Here is a 19,237-nt window from a genome sequence, read left to right on the forward strand (position 1 = left end):
TCTTTTTTTTTTAGGGTTCAGGGTAGCCCTTTGTAAAGAAATGGCTCCCTGTTGCAGTTACCCCCCACTTTTTGCCTGATACTGATGCTGACTTGACTGAGAAGAGTGCTGGGACCCTGCTAACCAGGCCCCAGCACCAGTGTTCCTTCACCTAAAATGTACCATTGTATCCACAATTGGCACACCCTGGCATTCAGATAAGTCCCTTGTAACTGGTACTTCTAGTACCAAGGGCCCTGATGCCAAGGAAGGTCTCTAAGGGCTGCAGCATGTCTTATGCCACCCTAGAGACCCCTCACTCAGCACAGACACACTGCTTACAAGCCTGTGTGTGCTAGTGAGAACAAAATGAGTAAGTCGACATGGCACTCCCCTCAGGGTGCCATGCCAGCCTCTCACTGCCTATGCAGTATAGGTAAGACACCCCTCTAGCAGGCCTTACAGCCCTAAGGCAGGGTGCACTATACCATAGGTGAGGGTACCAGTGCATGAGCACTGTGCCCCTACAGTGTCTAAACAAAACCTTAGACATTGTAAGTGCAGGGTAGCCATAAGAGTATATGGTCTGGGAGTCTGTTTTACACGAACTCCACAGCACCATAATGGCTACACTGAAAACTGGGAAGTTTGGTATCAAACTTCTCAGCACAATAAATGCACACTGATGCCAGTGTACATTTTATTGTAAAATACACCACAGAGGGCACCTTAGAGGTGCCCCCTGAAACTTAACCGACTGTCTGTGTAGGCTGACTAGTTCCAGCAGCCTGCCACACCAGAGACATGTTGCTGGCCCCATGGGGAGAGTGCCTTTGTCACTCTGAGGCCAGTAACAAAGCCTGCACTGGGTGGAGATGCTAACACCTCCCCCAGGCAGGAGCTGTAACACCTGGCGGTGAGCCTCAAAGGCTCACCCCTTTGTCACAGCCCAGCAGGGCACTCCAGCTTAGTGGAGTTGCCCGCCCCCTCCGGCCACGGCCCCCACTTTTGGCGGCAAGGCTGGAGGGAACAAAGAAAGCAACAAGGAGGAGTCACTGGCCAGTCAGGACAGCCCCTAAGGTGTCCTGAGCTGAAGTGACTCTAACTTTTAGAAATCCTCCATCTTGCAGATGGAGGATTCCCCCAATAGGGTTAGGATTGTGACCCCCTCCCCTTGGGAGGAGGCACAAAGAGGGTGTACCCACCCTCAGGGCTAGTAGCCATTGGCTACTAACCCCCCAGACCTAAACACGCCCTTAAATTTAGTATTTAAGGGCTACCCTGAACCCTAGAAAATTAGATTCCTGCAACTACAAGAAGAAGGACTGCCTAGCTGAAAACCCCTGCAGAGGAAGACCAGAAGACGACTACTGCCTTGGCTCCAGAAACTCACCGGCCTGTCTCCTGCCTTCCAAAGATCCTGCTCCAGCGACGCCTTCCAAAGGGGACCAGCGACCTCGACATCCTCTGAAGACTGCCCCTGCTTCGAAAAGACAAGAAACTCCCGAGGACAGCGGACCTGCTCCAAGAAAGGCTGCAACTTTGTTTCCAGCAGCTTTGAAAGAACCCTGCAAGCTCCCCGCAAGAAGCGTGAGACTTGCAACACTGCACCCGGCGACCCCGACTCAGCTGGTGGAGATCCAACACCTCAGGAGGGACCCCAGGACTACTCTGATACTGTGAGTACCAAAACCTGTCCCCCCTGAGCCCCCACAGCGCCGCCTGCAGAGGGAATCCCGAGGCTTCCCCTGACCGCGACTCTTTGAATCCAAAGTCCCGACGCCTGGGAGAGACCCTGCACCCGCAGCCCCCAGGACCTGAAGGACCGGACTTTCACTGGAGAAGTGACCCCCAGGAGTCCCTCTCCCTTGCCCAAGTGGAGGTTTCCCCGAGGAATCCGCCCCTTGCCTGCCTGCAGCGCTGAAGAGATCCCGAGATCTCTCATAGACTAACATTGCGAACCCGACGCCTGTTCCTACACTGCACCCGGCCGCCCCCGCGCTGCTGAGGGTGAAATTTCTGTGTGGGCTTGTGTCCCCCCCGGTGCCCTACAAAATCCCCCTGGTCTGCCCTCCGAAGACGCGGGTACTTACCTGCAAGCAGACCGGAACCGGGGCACCCCCTTCTCTCCATTCTAGCCTATGTGTTTTGGGCACCACTTTGAACTCTGCACCTGACTGGCCCTGAGCTGCTGGTGTGGTGACTTTGGGGTTGCTCTGAACCCCCAACGGTGGGCTACCTTGGACCAAGAACTGAACCCTGTAAGTGTCTTACTTACCTGGTAAAACTAACAAAAACTTACCTCCCCCAGGAACTGTGAAAATTGCACTAAGTGTCCACTTTTAAAACAGCTATTTGTCAATAACTTGAAAAGTATACATGCAATTTTTATGATTTAAAGTTCCTAAAGTACTTACCTGCAATACCTTTCGAATGAGATATTACATGTAGAATTTGAACCTGTGGTTCTTAAAATAAACTAAGAAAATATATTTTTCTATACAAAAACCGATTGGCTGGATTTGTCTCTGAGTGTGTGTACCTCATTTATTGTCTATGTGTATGTACAACAAATGCTTAACACTACTCCTTGGATAAGCCTACTGCTCGACCACACTACCACAAAATAGAGCATTAGTATTATCTATTTTTACCACTATTTTACCTCTAAGGGGAACCCTTGGACTCTGTGCATGCTATTCCTTACTTTGAAATAGCACATACAGAGCCAACTTCCTACACCCTTAAATACTAAATTTAAGGGCGTGTTTAGGTCTGGGGGGTTAGTAGCCAATGGCTACTAGCCCTGAGGGTGGGTACACCCTCTTTGTGCCTCCTCCCAAGGGGAGGGGGTCACAATCCTAACCCTATTGGGGGAATCCTCCATCTGCAAGATGGAGGATTTCTAAAAGTTAGAGTCACCTCAGCTCAGGACACCTTAGGGGCTGTCCTGACTGGCCAGTGACTCCTCCTTGTTGCTTTCTTTGTTCCCTCCAGCCTTGCCGCCAAAAGTGGGGGCCGTGGCCGGAGGGGGCGGGCAACTCCACTAAGCTGGAGTGCCCTCCTGGGCTGTGACAAAGGGGTGAGCCTTTGAGGCTCACCGCCAGGTGTTACAGCTCCTGCCTGGGGGAGGTGTTGGCATCTCCACCCAGTGCAGGCTTTGTTACTGGCCTCAGAGTGACAAAGGCACTCTCCCCATGGGGCCAGCAACATGTCTCTAGTGTGGCAGGCTGCTGGAACTAGTCAGCCTACACAGACAGTCGGTTAAGTTTCAGGGGGCACCTCTAAGGTGCCCTCTGGGGTGTATTTTGCAATAAAATGTACACTGGCATCAGTGTGCATTTATTGTGCTGAGAAGTTTGATACCAAACTTCCCAGTTTTCAGTGTAGCCATTATGGTGCTGTGGAGTTCGTGTTTGACAAACTTCCAGACCATATACTCTTATGGCTACCCTGCACTTACAATGTCTAAGGTTTTGTTTAGACACTGTAGGGGTACCATGCTCATGCACTGGTACCCTCACCTATGGTATAGTGCACCCTGCCTTAGGGCTGTAAAGCCTGCTAGAGGGGTGTCTTACCTATACTGCATAGGCAGTGAGAGGCTGGCATGGCACCCTGAGGGGAGTGCCATGTCGACTTACTCGTTTTGTCCTCACTAGCACACACAAGCTGGCAAGCAGTGTGTCTGTGCTGAGTGAGAGGTCTCCAGGGTGGCATAAGACATGCTGCAGCCCTTAGAGACCTTCCTTGGCATCAGGGCCCTTGGTACTAGAGGTACCAGTTACAAGGGACTTATCTGGATGCCAGGGTCTGCCAATTGTGGATACAAAAGTACAGGTTAGGGAAAGAACACTGGTGCTGGGGCCTGGTTAGCAGGCCTCAGCACACTTTCAATTGTAAACATAGCATCAGCAAAGGCAAAAAGTCAGGGGGCAACCATGCCAAGGAGGCATTTCCTTACATATATACAGAGCCAACTTCCTACAATTACTTACCAATAGCAATAGTTTTGCAGCTCAACACATTTTCTGGATTTACATGCTATGTATTATTTTACCATCTAGTGGTTGGATACGAAATTCTTTCGTTAGTCCTCTTTTTTCCGTTCCTATCCTTTGTTATTTTCTTTTTTTTGCTGGGCATCATATATGGCCATTTGGTGCTATAAACATCCTCAGACTTCAGACGTATGCCCTGCAAACACTGGATGTCCACGAAATAGTTCTTTCTGAAGGTATGAAATGATCACCAGGTGGTTGCTGTGCATATGACGCACCTATCAGCACGTTTGCTGGGGGATGCTAAGCTGGCCCCATTTCCCTTGTGTAATGCACTCCAGGCCTTGCTTTCAAGTATGTGCCTGCTTCCTGGTAGCAGTGCTGTATCATTTGTACTATTATTCTTACAATGATGCCTTTTGTTACTGATGCTATTTTGCTTGAATCAGCATAGGGTATGAACTGGTTCTGCTTTTTCATCTCCTTTGTGTTTTCCAAAACATATCTTACTGCCCTGTGCACGTCCAGCGTGTTTAAGGCTCTTTCAGGCTTACCAGAGAATGGTGCTAAGCATTTGTTGAGCACACAGTGTTAATAAATGAGAGACACACTCAAGAAGAAACTCAAGATCAATTTAGAAAAATAGTACAGATTCGATAGTAATTTAGACACCAAGCTCCACAAGATCAGGTAAGTACTTTTTGGGTTAGCAATTTTAAGAAATAAAGAAAATAGAGCTTTCAAATCTGAGGCATGAGCCTCGAATGTGGTAATGTTATCCTATGGGGAAAACATACACGCCACAGGGTTACTTGCAGTCTATTTACAGGACTGTTACTCTGGACTTAAGGTAAGTAGGGGCGACAGCCTCTAGAACCACCAGCAGTTTTAAGTTACCTGCCCTGGTGTGTCCGGGTGCAGTGGTGGGTGTGTGCGTTCTGTCTTTGAGGGTCTCAGCTCTGCAGATACACTGCCTGTTTCAATGGCCCCAGACTGGAGGGCCCAGTACAAGTCCCTTGCCGTGCCTATAAGTTTTTGCAGCAGTGCAAGCCCTGGTACGTGCAACTGGAATCGGTACCACAGTTATTGGCGCAGAGAAGCTCTGGGTAGGACTCAGCATCTCAAAGACTGGATGGGTTGACAGGGCTGCACTCCTGGACTCTTGTGATCCTTCCATGGTGGACCATATTATCAATGAAACAAGGAGCCAGATCGTTGCGGTTGGTGCCTGCTGGTGCAGGTAAGTGGCTCCTCCACTCCAAGGGAGATGCTAGCTGGTTGGCAAAGAGCTGGCAGACCTCCGAGGATTATGGGGGATGCCCAACTGCAGGATGAGTTGTGTCTTTGCAATTGTTGGGACTGGAGCAGGTAGGCAGGATTAGGCACCCAAGTCCTCAGCTAGTCCACCGGTCTTGCATTAGTCAGCTCTTCTTTGTCCGTCTTCTTCTTTAGTCAGTCAAATCTGAGTTCCTGGTGTCGGGGGGACACCTAAATACTCAATTTAGGGGCATTTAGGGGAGTGTAGGGCACTAGCCAATGGGCTACTTATCCCTGGGGTGACTACACCCCCATATCACCATTTCCTGTGGGGAGTGGACATAATCTTAAGGGTGTGACTAGCCTGGTAGTGCAACACACCTACCAGCTTAGCTAATTTCCCACCTGCATCTCCCAGGTCTGGGGAAATCCGCGCTTGCACATCAAAAGGCAGCAATGACTTTGAAGTCCCTGGCCTTGGTATGCGGATTCACTAGCCATCCTGCTGGAGGAGGTGATACCTATGCCTATGGTCATCGTTGAGCTCTTCGTCCTTGAAGAACAATCGCTGCTTTTGTTCTTGTGGCTTGGAAGTAGTTGGCAGGTCTAGCTCGACTTTCTCTGGTTCCTCCTGGATCTGTTTTCCCGAGGGCTTTAAAGGGATTCAAAATTCCAGAAGGGAATCCTTTAAGCCTTTTTTCCTGTGGAGAATTGGTACCATTTTCAATTCAAAGTGCCTTTCCTTTCTCTCGATCTTGAGCACCTTCCCGTTGGCGTTGATCACAGCTGGTCTTTTATTCACAGCCAGGGCCTCAAGCTTCATCAGTTCCTTCGCCCTCTCTCGCTCATCTTTTAATGTAGAGCACTTCTCCAGAAGTTGACTCCCACTGGTATCCTTGTGTCAGGGCCTGGCAGGCTCCTTGTGTTTTGACTTCCCTTTGGTCAACCAATCTTTCAGTGTCAAGGTCGTCCTTCAGGACTTTGAGTCTGCCAACTTTTGGTTACTTTCCTCATGCTTTTTCTCCCCAGTATGTGAGTTTTTTCCAGGGGGGAGGGGAGGTGTCGCCTTTCATTTCTTTGAGGGATCAGGTTGAGGAACTATTGCTTTGTTTCCACCCCTCTGGAGTGCCGCTTCGGTAGACATGTTGTCCTCTTTCTAGCGCGACAGCCCAAACTCTAATGGATTGGCTCCTTTCTTCTGCACCTGCATGGTGGCGTGATGTACTCGTCACTACCTGGCTCTAGCCCTCAGCGTCTGGAGGAGGAAGTCTGTGCAAACTTCGCAGCCCTCTGTGTTATGATCCTGAGTAAGCAGAGGTTGCAAACCTGATAGTTGTCCTTCCAAGCAAACTTGTGGTGGCACATGAAGAACACTCCCTTTAGATTCTGTCCCATTTCCCTTGGCGGGTCTGTTCCTATGTTGGTGCTTCTCCGATCGTGAGGTCACCCTACCACGTAGTGCACCTCCTTACGGAGGTGGTTGGTGTTTTTTACTGTGTTCTTTGGTATTTTGTCTTTTTACTTTCACAGACGTCCTTTGTGGTGGATATTCTCTCCCTCTGCTCCTATTTGTTGAATCTCCCTTCTTTTCTTCTGCTTCCGTGAAGCAGTGGTTTATGCTTCAAGAGCCAACAGTGGAAAAAAGAATCTGAAGATGGCGACCAAACACAGAGGCCTCCAGGGCACACATCTGACGCCATAGGAGAATGGGTTAGTACCAAATGGCCACAGATGATACCCAGCCCCAAAAAAAAAGAACTAACAAAAGAATTCCAGACCCAACCACTAGATAGCGTAATAACGCACAGCATGTGAATCCAGAAAAGAATTCATGCTGCAAAACCTTCTTTACAAGCCTTCCCCTATCTGAAGGTACTTCTGCCCTGCCACAGATGTGTTTTTCCTTTTTTTAAGACTTTGGCATCAAAAATAATTTTAAGTGTCAATGGTATGCAAAGAATCGTCTTCTGGCTCCAACTGTAAATGGATAAATGAGGAACAGCAGGTTAGGTAAGAATGAGGGTTTGTTGGAACTGTTAATATTGTTCCTTATTTCAAGATGGCTCTGATGTGGCCATGTTAAAAAACAGACGGCACAATATGAAACTGTATAAAAAGTCTTGATGGTATTTTCTTAAGGAATGATCATTGTTCTGATATAGACAAAGTACTTACTTCATACCCCTTACTTCCTACAAAAAAGGGACTGGGGGGAGGGGGAAGAGAAATCCAGGTTCTAACACACTGAAGATAGAAGCCACGCTTCAAACCAAGAAGTTTCACTCACTGTCGCAGCATGCCCACAGTCCTTGAAGATTACAACTAGGTCTCAGGACAGTGATGCATAAAGAAAAAGGATTCCGCAGGGGTGTGGAATTCCTATAGTCTAACACCCAGGCCATATTGTTTGGGGTCAAGGACAACAAGTTTACATGTTTATTTTGTCCTTGGGACAAGTAGGCCCAACCCCCTCCAGTACAAACCCTTTGGTTACCAGTTTACAGGGATGAAACGGTCTGCAGTTGAGGTAATATTTGTGCCCATATATTTATGTTAATGCTGTTCAAACTTGGATTTATTGTTCATCAATGCAAAACATTTATTATTAGGGTGAGTGCTCTTAAAAAATGTTGGAAGCTCAGACTGCACTACTGACAGAAGTACTTCTAAAAAATGTGTAAACACACATTTGAAAAGTTAAACAATATGAGGCTATGCATAATGCTCCCAGAATGCTCTGTCATTAGATGCAAATGTTTGAAGAAGCTTGTAAGAAAGACTGATTACTTATTTTCAAAATAAATTGTTTAGAAAAAATGCAATTGGGAAAAAGATGTTTTGCTAAATTACTTTGAAATTTTAGGTACCATTTCTTTGAAGCATCATTTAGTAAAATGTGTTGATGAGTGCTAGTATTTCCAAAAAAGCATTTGCAATGCAATGGGTCTCGCATTTACTTGAGTTATAGCTATTAGTGTTGTAAATCCCTAACTAGACCACTTAAATTGAAAATGAAAAGTAAAACAGTTGACATAAGCGAGCCGATTCAAAGAGCGGTGGCCGCCATGAGCATGAGCACCAAGAAGTTCGTTTGCAGTCAAACGTATCGGCAATCGTGAAATTATCCATGTAACAGGGGCAGTTTGGAAGGCGGTAACAAAACCGCCCAAGGAGGAACAAACAAAGCATTTACCAATGATAAAGGATTTTTGAAAGGCAAACCCACAAAAGAGTGAAAGTGATGGGCGTGCGGTGGGCGTGGTTAAAAGTCCACAATACTTACAACAGGTCAAAGCGATTGCGTGCTCGACTTAAAAAACGACAGCTGGAAAGTCTAGTCAGTGTTCGAGAATGTGTACACATTCAAAGCACTTCTGCATGTATTAGTTGTCATTAAATCAGTTCCTTTTTTTAAAATAAGAAATACCCACTGCAAAAAGCATGATGGCCAGGGACAAATGGCTGCAAGACCAGCTTGATGGTATGAACAACCATTTACCAAACACAAGGAAGGGCTCCGGGGGGGCGGAGCTTGGAAGGTGCAGGGTTCGTGTTCACTGGTGATGCCAATTTATGTGCTTCCCGGGTGCTGACAGACCAAAGGCTGACCCCCGCTTCTTGATGGGTGCAGGGTACTTCATTTTAATTAAAACGTGGACTGCAGTATTTTTGGTCTCACACAACTTTATGTAGAACTTTATGTACAGCTTTCCAAAGTGTTTGTTTTTCATTGAATAACGTGCTACATGATTCTACAATGTGATTGTTTCATTTTAGCAGTCTTTCAGGCCTTTAATATTTGGAGTCTGCTTCACCCACCGTCCTTGCATCACTCTCAAAAGATTTCTAAGGTATGCTTTTTATAATATCGGTGACTGGATTTCAGGTCAATCACGACTGGTTATGAACAGAGCGATTTCAACATTTACATATATTATGAGAAAAAGATTTGTGACTACTACCCATTTGAAACATTCAGTACAGACAAAACACCAGCAGGTGCTGCTATACCGCGAAAGAGACGTTAATCCACCAGTTGAGGGACTGTATTACTTTTAGAGAGGTTCATTACTTTTAGACAGCGCAGTATATAAATCGTAGAATTTAAACTATATATTCCAAACTGCAGCCATCTGTAAATTGCTCATAAGAATGCGAAAGTTAGACATTTGTGAACCGCTGTAGTCTAGAAATCATATACGCTTGATAAATAATTGATTGGCATAATTTTCAGCATTTCCATGTTGCTTTTGTTACTCGAAATTCCTGACATTACACTATTATGCCACGTTGCACAATTTCGAGGCAATTAATCAAAAAGTAAAACAGTTGACATAAGCAAGCCAATTCAAAGCGCCACAGACAAAATAAATAATTTAAAAAAAAATTAGTGTGATCGTGCTGTGTAAAACCTTGGATTGAATTGTATGGATAGATACCTTAGAGAATTTCGCATTTGCTGCTGAGGTTTGTATGCAACACTCCAGACAGGGGTCTCAAGGGACTGCACTCTCTGCGGTGGATACAACTTGTACCATGGAGTTGTGTCATAATATTGGTAATCTTGCAAAGCTTTGAAACTCAAAGTCTAAGGCAGCAAGCGCTACATAAATACTATATTATGGTGAGCAACCGCCACTTTGCATGGCTTTGATAACAAACTGTTACTAGCAAAGACACACAATGCAATATAACCTCTGATAACAAACAAGACCGATTTGGCATTGCCAATACTTGTTCTTATCATCTTTCAGAAAGAGAGAGACTCCAGTACATGACTGTTTCCAAATGTAAAACAGTGAACTGGCACAGTTGTCCCCGTGTTTTACATGGGCGTGCTGCTTCACAGATGAACTTAAAACCAAAACGTTCCGGTGAGCAGGTCAAACACAAAAAACATAAATAAGAGCAAGTTATCTGAAACTGGCAGGAAAGAGCTGGCATGGTGCAGTATTGTGTACAATGCTGTCTCCAGCAAGCAGTTGGAGTTATCTGTAGGAGACCACAAAGACATAATCCAGGCCCTGTGTGCTTATTTCTCGGGGAGGAGGGTCACCCAAAAAGTTAATGCAAGTTAAAATCCTTTTATGAAAGCATGGGACCAATGTAAGACAGTTGACAAAAGCAAGCCAATTCAAAGCACCACGGCCAAAATAAATAATTTTAAAAAACGAGCGCAATCGTGCTGGGTAAAACCTTGAATTCGCAAAGGTGCACTGGATAAACGATGGAATTCAACTGGTAGTCATGAAAAGCGCTCGATTACTGCCCAGTGAGATTGCGCAGCCTACAAAATAAAAAGGAAAAGTAGTCCAGAAACCATATAGAAAACTTGGAGTCTCGTATGTTTTCAGTAGTTTACCAGTGCTCTCGAGGAGGGCTAGGCACCGGAAAGGGCATGACGTATGCATGCTTTCACCAATAAAATCAAGCAAATTTTAAAAGGCAAGCCCACACACCAATGAAAGTGATGGGTGTGGTTAAAAGCCCACAGAGAGATTACAGCAGGGGCCAGAGCACTTGCGGGCTCGACCCTAAAAATAATCCTAAAGGAAATTCAGTGTCACCAGTTTCAACAAGAGAATGGTAAACATTAAAATAAACAAGCACTGGCAAAGACAACGGTTCAAATATTGGTGGTCAGACATTTGGTTTTGTCAATGAGTGTCGTCTTTTGACAAGGCTTTTGTAAAATTGTATTGTGGTGCGAGCTTTCAGTCCCCCACCATTTTAACAAACACTGGCAAAAAGCAAAGAATAATTTTGGTCTCCAAAAGCACGCACTGCCACAGTAGTTCCTGGCGCCAAACAAAACTACTTTGTGTGCCAATATGCTCCATGTAGAAGAGCAGAATGTAAAGCCAGTTGATAGATGGCTAGAGAGAGAAACTTTTTTTTTTTTTTTAATGAAAGGCATTGGTTAGCACCCAACATAATTAGGGGCCCAAATCTTAAAGAAAGTAACAAAAGTGTACCCATGGTATGTCTTTGTGTTATTGCAGAATAAGGCTTTCATGAATCCTCAAGAATTTACAGAAGTAGACAAGAAAATTTTACTCCTAGAAAATATTTGCTATCTGTATTTTAGCACAAGCAATATACATGTGTTTATTTGCTCATGCAAAAATCTATTACGCGTTTACAAGTTAATTTTCCCTCCAGCCACTTGTTCCCCAACCCTGGATGATCTTCTAATTCCACCCATGTCAGGAGTAGATGTCCAACCTTTCTCAGTATGGGAAAAGATTACATAAGAGCTGATGAAAATCCTTAAAACACATAAGTTAGTAGGTTTGCACTGACTCAAAGGCATTCCAACCCTGGAACTATGGCTTACTGCTTCCTCCAGCCCTTGTAAGTAGATCAGTAGAAAGGTGGCGAAATAAGGAAATTGTAGTATTCAAGCCCTACTACAGAATTAGCCCTGGCATAATCAGAGGGGCTATTATAACAACTCTTATATATTGAGATTGTTTCCATAATTTGTTGCCGGACTACACTGCACCAAAGGAACAAGTAGATTTATGAAGCAACGTGTTCCATGAACAAGTAGATATTTTATTAAACTCCACACCCCTGATCCAGGAATGATACTGGTATTCTAAACAAAGAAGTACTGTAGTACATCTTCTAGGAAGTTCATGCTGCCATATGTACCTGGATCAATGCATTAAAAAACACAGCAGTCTTCTTGTCAGTAAGACTGCATTCATTATCAATAAAACAACACATCTCTTCCACTTCAGAGTACCAACTTTGATTATCTTCCTACAGCTGGGTTCTGTGAAAGGTTTGGATGAACTAGTTCAAAGACCTCGGTACCCAAGCTGCTAAATTCAACAACTTAGGGGTGATGTGTGATTAATCCCAAAATGTGTAGTGCAATGGGCATATCCATTAATTGTGAGTCTCATGACTGTGGTAGCTCTATGTTTAGTTCATCATAATTGACAACTGGCACATCTTCCTGACCACTTGTTACATTGATGTAGTAGTGAAAACTGTATGAAATGTCTTCTACCAAGTTATCAATAACAAATTGCTCGGCTACTGTGTGGTTATTTTGATGTCAGTATGACATATTTGATTCCCTTTACCGTTTATTTGCATTGACGGCACATACAGAAATAAATTAAAACTACACATTCTGACAGAACATACAAAAAATACAAACAATTTAAACATCAACCAAGATTACATTCTGATTTTTTTTTTCCAGAAGGCGCTGTGCAAAAAATACTACAATTTAAATCCTAAAGTATTTCTGGATCCTGACTTGACTTAAACTTTATCAACACAATCAAAGGAATCTAAAATTTAGATGAGTGCAAACATTCTCCATAACGATCCATTGCAGGCCAACTATATTTGACTACTGCAAACTGAACATTTGAAAGGCTGCCTTGGGCACATAACAATAATGCTTCAGAACAGAGGTTTCAACTAGGTTGTCCTCCAGAAACTGTACAGTGCACAAAAGAAGAGAAAATATGGAACACTTTTTTACACAAGTGGTCCCAACAACAACTGTCATTTAAATAGGCAGACCTGTGCCTTGCATGAGAAACAATGCAAACAATGGAAATCTCAGCCAAATGGAAACTGCAAATTCAAAATTTGAGAATTAATAGATTAGCTAAAAGAAGACTTTTTGTTTTGTTTTCATTGACAGTGAATAAATATATGCACAACTGCCCCCAATCTGTAAAATATGCTTTAGTATCTCTTGACTGACTGCTAGTTGTCTAAAGGAAACTCTGAAGAGACAGTAAATCTTAAGAACTTTTCGGCCCACGCACATATTCAGATTCCCTGAACTGTTAGGAAGAGCATATCCCCACTTCACAGTGTGGAACATGGTTGTTATCTTGTTTGTACTAATTGGACCACCTTGTTAAACAAGATAAACTGAAAGGATTTGAGAGCTTCTAAGACGCCCACTTGTCCTGTGTGTCCAGCCCTTACAAGTAGGCTTCCCATACTGTATGGGAAACATCCATTATTATGGTAACTTGGATATGGAGTCTACAAACAACCTTCCTGTGCAAAGTCCTGCATATTTCACTAATCCAAAGATTACTCTACCTCTGGTCTTACTACTACTAGAATATCTCCATTCACTACAGCCTATGACTATTTTATTGGCAGCCATTCCAGAAAGGATCAGTCTTGCATTATGTACCAAACAAATGCACAAAGCAAACAATCCCAATAATAAGTTTACTTCACTCACTTTGCAGTGTGAGACAACTGGTAAAGGGAACTATTCCCAGCTAAGGATTGTACATCCCCACTTGGATGCAAATACCATTTTTGGAATGTATTATTGGTCCCAGAACATTTTGTGGGTGGCTTTGGATCACATACAATTTTTTAATTGATTGCAAATCTTCTGCAACTTCTTTGCTGCATGTACATATTCCCAATATCGGCAAATGTACAACATGGAGATAGAGGAGGTAAATGCAAGCCCTGCCTCTGGGGGTGGGAAGGTACTACAATACAAATTTTGCCAAAATGTCTGGAGAACATTCAATGCTAAAAGGAAAAATCTGTGAACTGGTACTATCTGGCTCCTAAATGTTTTATGTTGCATCAGCACATGGGGGTATAAACCATTAAAAGCAGCAGTGAGGATTATGCCCCTTTCATCACTGGAAATACAACTTATACTGGTGTGCTCCATAAGGCCATCATTGCCTACTGGTATGTAATGCAGCTTTACCCTAACCGCTCCTTCCTTTGGCAGAGGTTCCTCTGTGTTCTACATGGTCTGAAGTTTGGCTTGTCTGTCACTATCTGCTCTGTGATTCCTGGTGGACATGTGTCAAAAGATCAAAAGGACTGTTAGGGTAATAAGAGAAACCTCCTGAACTGAGCACAGATACTTTGTTCAAGTCAGACTGCTAACACTCCCATTCAAGTTGCTATTTCTACTTTTCCTTTTTTCCAATGTTTTATCCGACTGTCTCCCAAGTAGGGATTTATCCAGGAAAATCATGTTACACTTTTGTGCTTGTGTCTAAGGGTGAAATCCAGAGAGCCCTGGCACAAACATGCCTCAATTTTATTTGGTTGGCCTTCTGTGCTCATGATTTGTCTTCCTGATCCAGGCAAGATTTGTGAGGTTTTGGAAACTCTTTGTTTTTCACAAACATTTTTAGAGCCCTTCAGCAATTTATCTCTGGGAGAGAGTAAATGAGGGCTTAAGTGTGGTCATATCTTGCAAACAGCAATGTGAATCTAGTAACCCACATAACCCTCTGTCTGCAGTATCGACCTGTACTGTAAAGATATCAACTTCTTGCTCTCTTTATGTGAGAGTGGTCTTTTAGTAACCTCATAGGGATTAGTAATTGTTTTTACACTGTTGTCAAAATGGCAGAGATGGCATTGGGGCTTAATGTGAGAATAAAATAATTGTGTGGTGTAGCTTTCTATATTTTTTTTGTCACCTACTATGTTTGATTGTTGATGCCAAGATTAAGAAATTCTTTAAGGCCAATGCCTTTTAGACTGGTCTGCCTTAAATTCTACAATTTGAAGGATAGCATGCGAGAACTTAAACCTTTTAAAGAAGGATGGCTATCTGGTTCTGTTATACGATTTTGTTTTGATGTGTCCTCTTTGGATGTACCTCTTCTTTATAGGAGACCTCAAATTCCCAAACTCACCATGAGCCACACACCTGCAAGTTCTTGTATGTTCAATATCAATGGGATATTATCACCAGAACTGCTGTCATTTTTTGTATAGGGTTCATCATTACTCAATGCTAATGCCTCATAACTGGAAGAGTTTTTAGCTTGAATTTTAACTGAGCTTGAAAATGTTTGCTTGACAAAACGGTGGCTACAGAGCAGGACAAATGTTCACTTAAATTATTCCTCTCACAACCCTCAAACTACTGACCTTTAAGTAACTGATCTGCCTGTGGTTAGTCTCACTCTCTGTTGGTGCAGTGCGCAGTCAATTATGGAATGTGTCCAGAGCAATTCTTAGTGGTTAAGATTCAACGCAAGCATTTCTTCTCATCACTTTTCTTTTATGAGCACAAAGATCACTGTTAGCAATTTCAATAAAATGCAGTGGATAAGTTGCAAATGTTACATCACAATAAAATAATTGAAACAAAGGCAAGTTTTGGCCATTATAGGAAAATAGCTGAAATTAAAACAAAACAGATTGGTGTGCGTCAATCAAGGCAATGGACACAGTGAAGGAAGCCTTTATTGCTATTATCCTGGTGCTCTATATATTTCCACAGCAAATCCATCCCGTGAGCTTTCAGAAACAACAAAGAGATGAACTTAAATTAAGTACATCATCAGCACTCTTCCAACAGCTATACAAGACTTCAGCACAAAGCAAATTGTGTTGTATGTTACCTCTCTGATGTGGTTGAAGGAACCGCTGAACAAATGGATAGAAGTTAAAGAGGAAAAGCTGTGGAAAGTAAAAGGAGGGATGGTTAACAATATGGCTCAATTTAAGAATATGTTATTTTGTGGTGCAGCAATTTATTTTAAATGTAGTCCAAGGCACTTCAACTATGACACAGTATAACACAACTATTCAGACGGAAGATGTCGTAAAACAAATACACAGATGTGTGATTTAGAAGGAGTGTCTGAACCATTTATATGCTGTTGGGATTTACACGTCTGTTCAATTCTAATAACACAATATTAACATTCTGGATCTATATTTTAGGAAGACAAACCATGTTATATACACGCTACAATTTTAATCAGTGCCATTTTGAGGGTTTTCATGCACGATATGGCAGGACTTTAAGCCATTTAGGAGATCCCATGCAAACTTAGGATCAAAATATTCTCTATGTTAACTTTGATGAAAAGAGGTGGAACAATGAGGGCTTTGTGGGTCACTGATCCATCATGAAAGAAGTATTGGCATGTCAAGACGTTGCATCAGTGGAATAGGTTTGTCATCTGGTCAAAACAGTCTCAACGTCCACAGGTACATATCTAGGGTTTTGCCACTATTACATTAATAAATCACTCTTTACTGTACCAGGCAAAAATCCCAAGCAGCTAAACAAAACTATATAAAGAGGATTTCCTTCCTATGTCGCCCAAAATAGCAAACCATTTTTTGACTGATGTTAATACTGTATATTCATTTCATTCTTGTTTTTCAATTATTTTAAACTACATTTCTCAGTTCAACTGCAATGTGCAGCTCAGCACGTATGAGGCATGTGCATTAATAATCTTGTTCTTGTGATATTTGATTCTGTGAGAATCACACAGAGCAAAAAAAACTAATTTCATAAATGAGTACATGCACAAGCGTGCCAAATATAAGTTGATCAAGTAGACACCACGGGTAATTTGGGTTAAGATCAATGTTTAAATCTCTTAATGAATAAAAAATAAATGAGCAGTCATTTGCAATGCAGTTTAACTGGCCATATTAATTTCTTTCAGATGATCTAGAAAATGCAGTTTTGCAATACAAAACCAGCTACAAGAAATTTCATCAGAAATCACAGTTCATGTCAAGAAGAAATCAAGAAGAAAGTGTGTTTTATCCATGGAAGCAATGTAGCTGTTCAAATTGTGCAAGGCATGTGTGTTCGGCCTTTCACAGGCTTTGAGCTACCTCTTCCTCCCTTCCGATTAAAAAGGGAAATTCTGGAATCCAGGATTGCATACTGAACCTTTCTCCTCTACAGGTGCATGAGTAATATGACTGATCCAGGAATTATGAGGTGTCAAAAATAAACAACCTGTGGTTTCCCCAAGCAAGTGGGAAGTCATTAATTCCAAAAGACTGTGTAAGACGGGACTATCTGGGTAAGACACTACAGAGTCACTTAATCCTGGATGAACTGCTGCACAGGTCTTCTATGAGGTAACAGAAGACCTTACAAGCAGGTACAATTCCACTTTTGAAGAGAGTAAATTAAGCCCTGTGACCTCTCAAGTAAAGATTCCATCCTGATTATCAGCCTTACCATGAGCTCACCTCAACATATTTACACACATTAAGTGCCAAGAAAAAAATGAGTTTGGCAATTGAATTTAAGTGATGTGTTCCCAATCCGGCTGAATAAGAACAAAGGGCTTTTAGCAGAAGAGATAGTGAGTACCACAAAGAACTGCTGCAGAGCCACCTCCTCAGGTCGGAAGGTGAGAGCCTGCCTTCTCCAGTAATATCAGGAGGCACAAAATGCATGTGTGTGTTATTCGGAGCGATTGGGGAAGCCCACAAATTGCTGCAGTAGCTCCCCATAACAAAGTCCATTCAATTTACTCTTTCCTGTATGGCCTTCACAATCTTTCACCAATGTTGCCTATCTTATTTACAAGGCAACATTTCAAAATACTGTCCATCAAGATCTCTTCGTTTAACATATAAAAATCTGTTGATGCTCTTCCCTTTTATTGATATGCAAAGATAACGGCTGCTTTATTTAATGTTATGCTACCTTGGAACACCATTAGTCCATTTGAGACAGTGTTCTATATGGGCCTCTTTAACTAAAAGCTGAAGGATTAACTGTCCTGAAACCATGTTACCCATAGAGTATGATGGTAAGTGCTTCAATATTGTTCCATTTGTTAAGTGCACTTAATAAGGACAGACAATTATACAATAGGAACATTAAGAACAAAATCATCATGTAAGCAAAAAACACAAGACAGATGACATAATGTTGTTAATAAACACACCTCATGTATTCCAACCAATCTGGATATTAGATCCATTAGCATCATCTTCACTTCAAACCTCTCTTTGGATGTTTCTAGTTGTTTAAACAGCTTCTCTGCAAAATCTGAAATCATAAACAAATACCAGGCAAATTGAGGCTTACTGTGTAACAGGACACAGTGATGAAAAGTGCTTCACTGTAGATGAACAAATCTACATTTGGAGGTCACATCAGCAGCCCTGGCTGGGTGGCTAACAGGCAGATGAGAGGACACTTGTAAGTTGAATTGTTTTGAAGAGATATCTTTAAGTATTCATTTCAAGGAATCCTGGCCTCTAGTTTGGTCAGATTCCATAACAAAGAAACACTACAAAGTAGCAGGTCAATGGGATTCTAAAACAGTGGTTTACTGGAAATATAACAAAAATGTATTGCAGACTTTATTTTGTTGTCCATAAGAGCCAATTCACTTCAATTTCAAGCAATAACAATAGAATTAAAAAATGAATTACCCCTAAAACATTATACAAGCATGGAACAAATTATGCAACAGGAAAGACATTTCTGTATGGGGAATTGTAAGGAAATGCCTCCTTGGCATGGTTACCCCCTGACTTTTTGCCTTTGCTGATGCTAAGTTTTGATTTGAAAGTGTGCTGAGGCCTGGTAACCAGGCCCCAGCACCAGTGTTCTTTCCCTAACCTGTACTTTTGTTTACACAATTGGCACACCCTGGCATCCAGGTAAGTCCCTTGTAACTGGTACCCTGGTACCAAGGGCCCTGATGCCAGGGAAGGTCTCTAAGGGATGCAGCATGTCTTTTGCCACTCTGGGGACCCCTCACTCAGCACAGACACACTGCTTGCCAGCTTGTGTGTGCTGGTGAGGACAAAACGAGTAAGTCGACATGGCACTCCCCTCAGGGTGCCATGCCAACCTCACACTGCCTATGCAGTATAGATAAGTCACCCCTCTAGAAGGCCTTACAGCCCTAAGGCAGGTTGCACTATACCATAGGTGAGGGCAAAAGTGCATGAGCACTGTGCCCCTACAATGTCTAAGGTTTTGCTTAGACACTAAGTGCAGGGTAACCATAAGAGTATATGGTCTGGGAGTCTGTCATGCACGAACTCCACAGCACCATAATAGCTACACTGAAAACTGTGAAGTTTGGTATCCAACTTCTCAGCACAATAAATGCACACTGATGCCAGTGTACATTTTATTGTAACATACACCCCAGAGGGCACCTTAGAGGTGCCCCCTGAAACCTTAACCGATTATCCGTGTAGGCTGACTGGTTTTAGCAGCCTGCCAC

At 42.9% G+C, this 19,237-nt stretch overlaps 1 protein-coding gene across 3 annotated transcripts in view; it reads right to left on the reverse strand.

Moving 5' to 3' along the window:
- SDAD1 (SDA1 domain containing 1) overlaps positions 1-19,237 on the reverse strand; it is a 412,284-nt gene that overhangs the window by 161,452 nt on the left and 231,595 nt on the right. For all 3 annotated transcript variants that reach the window (XM_069236846.1, XM_069236848.1, XM_069236847.1), the window contains 2 exons: positions 17,939-18,042; positions 15,626-15,683 (listed from right to left, as the gene is read on the reverse strand). In XM_069236846.1, coding sequence (XP_069092947.1) covers positions 15,626-15,683; positions 17,939-18,042 — 162 coding nt within the window. The remainder of the gene's footprint in view (positions 1-15,625; positions 15,684-17,938; positions 18,043-19,237) is intronic.

This window comes from Pleurodeles waltl, chromosome 1_2, assembly GCF_031143425.1.
Source record: "Pleurodeles waltl isolate 20211129_DDA chromosome 1_2, aPleWal1.hap1.20221129, whole genome shotgun sequence".
Taxonomy (NCBI): Eukaryota; Metazoa; Chordata; class Amphibia; order Caudata; family Salamandridae; genus Pleurodeles; species Pleurodeles waltl.